At 41.2% G+C, this 7,500-nt stretch overlaps 1 protein-coding gene across 1 annotated transcript in view; it reads left to right on the top strand.

The window, feature by feature from the left end:
- Positions 1-2,783, top strand: part of LOC137986613 (stress-induced-phosphoprotein 1-like) — a 14,736-nt gene extending 11,953 nt beyond the window's left edge. Inside the window, exons 14-16 of the mRNA XM_068833582.1 lie at positions 34-135; positions 1,458-1,528; positions 2,270-2,783. Coding sequence (XP_068689683.1) covers positions 34-135; positions 1,458-1,528; positions 2,270-2,342 — 246 coding nt within the window. The 3' untranslated portion in view covers positions 2,343-2,783. The remainder of the gene's footprint in view (positions 1-33; positions 136-1,457; positions 1,529-2,269) is intronic.
- Positions 2,784-7,500: the final 4,717 nt, after the last annotated feature.

Here is a 7,500-nt window from a genome sequence, read left to right as displayed (position 1 = left end):
GTTTGCGTTAATCGTTTTTTGTTTTGTGTCCAGGAAGCCCTGGAGGGATTGAGAGCTTGTCAAAAATCATTTGCCGAACAACCAACAGACCCTGAAGAGATAAGAAAACGAGCCAACGCTGATCCAGAAATACAGGTTCCGTGCGCTTGTTTTTGCGACATTAAGTTAAATAGTAGGGAGCTTAAGCACGCGTGTTCTTGAGAAGCGGAAGGCAACCGGAAGTGAACTGTTTTCCATTTTAACTTGTCTTTACAGAACCACATTTACATTGCTAAGTGTCTTTTCCCCATTAGAGATAAGTATAAAAATATGAGAGACGCCACTGTCCTGGCACGCGAAATGATCGCTTCCGGTTGCCGTCCGCGTCTCAAAAGCGCGCGTGCTTAAGTCCCCTAGTATACACTGCTGGTACGTTCAGGTTCGTGTCTCTGTGAAAGGGGAGTGAAGACCTCGAAGAGAATAACTACCAACAAACTTTTTTCAGACGAACAGTGGTTAAAACAAGTACAAGGAAAGGTTACGTTTATACAAACGTTGGCCGTGTAGCACTTATATTTTAAACAGAGTTTAAAGAGAGTGAAGAAGAGAGTGTAATGTGAAGTGCTAGATTTCAATCCCATATGAACCATGTGAGCGTTAGCCCTAGAGATGGAAATGGGCCCACACAAGGACAGAAAAACTCTGACCAGGGTGGGAAAACAAGGCTAAACATTGTTCAAGGTTATACCTAAAAATCCAAGTATGAGTGTTGAATATCATGCTGAACTAACCAGCATTCTAAAAGAATCAATATTATAATATTGAAACAAGGGAGAAAATTCGAAATTTGCTGTCGTGTTCTCACAGACTTGCGAGCACATAGAACTTAAGATTTGGTTAATACATCTACGTTGCTAATTTACAGAGAACAGGGAAGAAATGTTTCAAAAACAAGTGAAAACCCACGAGCACAGACATTGTTTTTTCTCATGCAATGAGAAAAAAATGGCGTTCTCTTTTAGGTCGCCGTCCTAGACATTGGGTTCTATTTGGGGATGTCAACACAACTCCGTCTTCTCAGTAATTTAAAAACCCTGCGTTGCGCAGGCTTAGAACCAAACCATTGACTTCCACTCATTGGAGTGGTGTCCTTAATTCCCATCACAGATTTGACATTTTCAAGCCTTTTGTAGTGGAAAACAATGCGAAGCAAAGCCTATCCAACGCCTCACCGCCTCCTTTCTGAATCGCGGCGTAAATCAACCGTAAAAAAACGTAGGTGAAATCTCAGCTTCAGCTGCCGTAAAGGAGGTTTTATCTCGGTCAAACTGACCAAGCAAGAACCGCGTCAAATGCACACGTAGTTTCGAGCGGTATTGGATCCAATGAAGTGTCTCTGTTTATGAAGGTGTACGATTATTTCATTGCGCCTGGAAATCTGTTTGTCTTTTTTCGTTTTCTATTTTCTTCTGTGTTAGGAAATACTAACTGATCCAGCAATGAAAATTATATTGGAGCAAATGCAAGAGGATCCCAAAGCTGCCCAGGAGTAAGTTCTTTTACACTTTGCGAGGAGTTATTTGAGTTTTGTTCTTAGATTAGTCTCCTCACGGAAGTAAACTCTTTTTGCTGTTCTCTCCTCGTGTGAATTAAAATTTAGCAAGACTGGTAGTGATCATTTTCTCTTCGAGGTGATATTGCCGAGTTTGATCGGCGTTACAAACTGCTGATCTTGCAGAATTTCGTTTACAAAAGGACGTCGACGAGAGTGATGTGATTCTGAGCTTTGACTTTGATGAGAGAAATATTCTGAGATTGGGTGGACTCACACAAAGGGCAATGTTTTGAGTCGTTCTGTCGAAAATGTCAGCTTCTCTCACCGGTGCTAAGTTTTAGTCCAAAAGTCCCAATATCTGGCTTGCTACTCGCCCCCTTTATTGCAGTCAGAGAGTGAATAGTTAAGGACGCAGCTCGACGACGTCGGACCGAAGGAGCTGTGCAGCCGGGTAGGCGCTCGGCCCCCGAACACGACCCATGTGTGACCTCGGAGCACAGCGCAACTCCCAGATGGAATAAGGTGGGAGTCGATTTCGCTGAGGGGGGAACCCCGGAGTGCCCGGTAAAAAACCCTCGGAGAGAGATCGACAAATCTCAGCCCACGTACGAGCTTAGGACTCGGAGCGGGCCCGCAGAGGTGGGAGGCACGAGCGTTAAACCAACGAAGAACTCTCGGCTGCTACGAGTGATTCTCGAAGTCCAGGAAATGACAAAGTTGTGTCTTGTTTTGCAGGCATCTTAAGAATCCTGAAATCCGAAGCAGAATTCAAAAGCTCTACGAAGCGGGAATCCTACAGATCCGCTGAGGAATTCCATCTCGGAATTCCAGTTGTATTAGACCAAGGAAACCTCAACGATTTGCTTTCGGTCAAACGTCTGCGCCGGGGTCTTTGGCCTGTTCACGAGTCTCCAACGAGTCACCCGAAGACTGCTGACGTTGTCCTTAGATTTCCGGCGACGATGCCGATTTTTAGTTGGCGTAAATTGTCATGCAAACTTCGTTTCTTTTTGTGTGGGACTCACTGGTTTCTAACCTATAACAATCTTTCTTCCGACATCAAACTACATAACAGAACGCAGTACAAATTCTGCCTTCCCGCCGAGGAGGTTAAAACAGTTTTAAGTGATTGCTGTTATCATTACTTAAAAAATTGACTGTGAGGTTTTCTGTGATGTTAATTAAGCAAAGTTAAGCAGTTATTTTTTTTAGGTCTGATGAATAAGAATATCGAGTTGTTTTAGTCGGACGATTAAGTGGTGAGTTTGTTTTGAAGTCTTGACACAAGCCGTCCCCCGCCCCCATCCCTACCAACAAAAAAGATCGAATAACCCTTTTTCGATATATTAAAATTCAGCTTGAAAGAGAGGTTTAGAGGACAAAGACAAAGGAAAGTGGATGATATGTAAATATTTCCCAAATTTATTCCAACGTATTTCTGTTGTTTTTGTCCTCACTGCCTCACTCTCAAGCTGAATATTGATATTTCGAAAATGGCCTATTCGTAACTTGTGATGAATCATATGCGCATGCGTTCATGAAAATTGTAGGGGGAAAGGAGTCTTAATCTGCATTCGCGGCAGCCTTGGTTTTGTTTAGCCAATAACTAAGAGCATTCTTTTCTTCAACAGAACCAAACTTCGCGAAGTTATTTTAAGAGTGGCAATATTAACCAATTTTGGCAACATGCGTTTAGAAAGATTGTTGTGTCGTGATGCTTTTGCGGCATCCTCTACACGTTTCCCATTCCCTTCCCTCGTCGTCCGCACCCCCGTCGCCGTACAATGTTGTTTTGAAACAAGGACATGTTTGTGGTACGAGGATAGGGAGAGGGGTCTTTTCCCACTCCTGAAAACCACGCCTCATTCTTGTGTCCGGTTGATGGTTTGCATGTGACGTCACGGCGGCCATGTTGGTGTACAGAAACAATGCAGTAAAATGTCTTTTGGGAATTTGACTCTATTATTATGCAAAACTTGTGGGGCCATTTTATAATGTTTTGCCAGCACACCAACATGGTCGTCTTATCACGTGGATGAAAACCAAGAATATGCCACTTCCTTTAAGTGTCGCGAAGTGTTTCTTTATACTTCTTAATTAAAAATCACTTGTGTCTAGAAATACAGACGGTCATGTCACGATGTCCCCCAAACTCCTATCATCAAGTTAACATGACAAGTTTTTTGTTCTCGTCACCTGTCTGGTTAACAATCAATTGAGCTTATGAAACAAAGTTAGGAAACAAACGGTTAATTAATGGTCTAAGATAGTAGATGAAGCTAGAGACAAGTCCTGTGAACTGAAGCTTTACATGATACCAGAAACCCATAAAGGTTGAAACGTGTAACGGCCCCTTGTGTGCTGGGAAACAAGCTTCTGAACACTCAATTTGCTAAGTACCATATTTGGAACAACAAGAGCGAGAGGTTTCCAAATATGGTACTTAGCACTGAAACATTCAGCCAATCGGTTCGCACTGAATATTCGGAAGCTGTGACCGCGCGTTACACGTTTCAACCCTTGTGGGTTTCTGATGATACACATACTGATCTAAAAACACTTATCTAGTCGATTAGATAATTGCTTGTCAACGCGCGAAAGGACAGCAGAAATATCAGAGTCCTATACAGGATTCGAAACATACGACCTCCATAACACTGGCGGGATGATCCATCCATTGTGCTATAAAAACTCTGGGAGTTAAATTGCGTGTCTTGGTCATGGCGTCACTCCATTTACCATCGTATAGTTGCTGCAACTTATCTGGTTCTCAAGTTTGAGATCCTCCCCATTTAAAGATTCCATAAAAGACGATCGATAAAAAGAAATGAAGAAAAACATGCTTTTTTAGCTGTAGGAAAGGTGCTAACAATATTATTGCTGTCAAGAAACTTTTAGTGTAATTTCTGGTGTGAAATTTGCAGGAAACCTAACTATTTTCAATCTATTCATGTCTTCGATCGTACGGTAAAAATGGCGCGAGAAAAACTTTTGGGCTAAACTGTCACGTACGGTAGCTGTTGTGTATCATTTTTGCATGGACAACCGCTTTTTCAAAATCCTTTCCCATGAAAACGCTGAAGTGGTGAATCTCAAAAATCCGGATTTAGATTTAATCCGAAGTATCCTCCTCGAGTGTGGATACTTTGGATTCATGATGCGTTTTTGGATTTCGCCAAAAAAACCCAAAATCCGTTTTTGGATTCAAGAATCCGTTTTCGGATTTTCCCAAAAAAAACGCATCCTCAATGTGCGAAGATTGTCCACATTACTCACTAACAGGAAGAGATAACTTTGGATTTTTCAACAATATATCGCTTTAATCTAACCCAAGATCATTCAGAGAGTCAAAACTTCATATTTATGACCAATTTCCTTCGCTTTTGTGTTTGTCAGCATTATGATTCTCGATACTTCAGCTTCACGTGTCCTCGAGGAAGTTTGTTTTAGCATCGCATAGACGTTTAGATTTTTAATTACAATCTCTGTTTTGATTGGCCACTCTACCTCACTGTTTAAATTGTTCACCCTGAAGTCAAAACAGATACGTTTTTTTTTTTGAGGATCACTGAAATACTGTGAATTTTAAAGGCAATCGGCTGAAATTCTTTGGAACAAAGTGTAGGCCACCTGTAGCCTCTGGTTATTATTACAGTCGAACCTTCGGTTGCGACCACCTCTCCTCGGCGACCTTTTTTCTAAAATACCAACGTTTCCAAGTAGAATCACTATATTTTGAAACCTCTAGTGGTCAACTAGAAAGCCTTCGCTACTTTGACCACCATACACATTTTATAACCTGTACTGTAATTATTTTATCTTGTAACCATGTGTTGTGACTATACTTTTCTTTTTATGTTAATGTTATGTAAATAGTGTGAAATAAATGAACCATGTTGTTGGCGACCGCGACCACTTATAGAGCTAATAGTTTGAAATTTTCTTTTGTTTTTAACCTCCCGCAAACGACCACTTGACAGGTAGTAGAGCGGTAATAGACGTTGTAATATTATCACATTCCTTGGTAGACTTCTCAATGGGAAGTACCGGATTTATTCTGGAAATTGACTTTTACATGAATAAAACATTTAAAAAATTAAGGAAAAAATGCACATACACTGTACTCTATCAGTCTTAAAGAGACTACCTTAAGAGTCTTAGAATTCTTATTGCCAACCAGTTAGCGGAGCGAAGACGCCAGGCTGACGAGGCGGCAGCCTTATAGAGCCGAAGAGCGAGAGTGTGGTGTTTGCAGAAAAAATCTCGAGCGCTCCGGTAAAAATGTCATGTAAGGTAAGGGAACGAAGGCCGCTTATCATGTGAGTTCAACAACTGATCATGATTTGCTGATCGACTGTCAACAGTTTGACGGAACAACTACAGTATGACAATCGAAGTAGTTCGACGCAGTCAACACAATCATTCCCTATTCAGTTCAAGTCATATCCAAGGCTTTTGCTTTTTTTTATTTCAGCCAAGGTATCGATATCTTGTAGTTTCTTGTTGTCTCAGTAAAATTGAATTCACGTGGGATTTCCTGCCCATTTTCGGTTCCTCTATTGGACCGTTTTCCGGTCACAACCACTTTGCCTTTATTGGTTCTTCTCTTAAGAAATTTGGTTCTACAAGAGAGGTAGTCTGTCAGAAGCGAACCATGATACTCTGAATGAATACTTTGGAAAGCTTATCAATTCTTGTCATTTGTAAAAGTTATTACATGGGTTTAGTTGAGCATTGGCGCATGGGGTAAGTCTCTGCAGTTACCATATACTAATGAGGCAAATTTGTGATTCAATATGGTCTGAGTTCTCTTAAGGCCGGGACACACTAGGCGACAAGTCGCAGCGACATGTCTCTGCGACAAGTTGCTCCATGTTTACTACTTCCAAAACAAGTCGCTGCGACACGACGCCTGTTCGGAGCACACGCAGTGATCTCGTATGAGGGGGAATGTGAACTAGTTTTCTAATTCAATATGGCTGACCATATGACGCTCTCTCATTGGTTCATTTATATTTTGTCGCAGCGACTTGTTGCCGGAAGTGTACACACGATGCGACAACGCTGCTTGTCGCTGCGATAAGTCGCACGAATTCAAACTGGTTTGAATTCGTGCGACTGATCGCAGCGACAATGATTTTCATGAAATTAACCGTGTCTATTAGTAACAGTCCTCGAGTAGCGAAAAGCGTGACACTTTCTTTTGCATTATTCCCAAATAAATATATTTTCTATTTGCATTTGCTAACTTTATTATTGCCTTTTCTGTCCGACTATTTGGGTGATACTAAAACAATTAGACCCTTCGCCCTCAAGGGCCACGGGTCAATAGCCCATTCGGCTTCCCCTAATGGGCTATTGACCCGTAGCCCTTGCGGGCTACGGGACTAATTGTTAAATAAGGGTTGACAAATGTTTTACTTTTGGAATACGGAAACTGTGTACTAAGTCTATGCAATATTTACCTAAACTGTTGATAAATGGAGTTCTTGTCCCGTGTGTGGAAATGGGTGAATCATTTCGTTACTTAGGACGCTACTTTGACTTCAACATGTCTAACAACCAACACATGTCAGAATTGACCTCTCTTGTACAAGACTTGATGTGTGACATTGATGAGAAACCCAATGTCCTATCTAAACTTTCCTGGCATTTTACTGTAGCTGACATATCAAAAACCTGGATAATATAGCAAATCTTTATTCTATAGCGGACGCCTATATCCGAAAATGGCTTGATATCCCGATATCTGGTACACTGAATACTTGTATTATTAAATTAATCTAATTGTATTGTGAATTTTTAAAAGAATTCTCGATTGAAATGCAAACGAGGTCAAAAATAAAGCACTTTGCTAAAGACTTGTGCAACTGTTCGAAAACTAATTGTGTAAGGCTCTAATTTGCACACACGCATATTGCCACCGTGCGTAGTAAACGAGGTGTACGGTCGGCTGTTTGCATAAT

Source organism: Montipora foliosa, unplaced genomic scaffold, assembly GCF_036669935.1.
Source record: "Montipora foliosa isolate CH-2021 unplaced genomic scaffold, ASM3666993v2 scaffold_249, whole genome shotgun sequence".
Classification (NCBI taxonomy): Eukaryota; Metazoa; Cnidaria; class Anthozoa; order Scleractinia; family Acroporidae; genus Montipora; species Montipora foliosa.
Note: the sequence above shows the minus strand (reverse complement) of the source record. Positions and strands in the feature narration are given on the sequence as shown.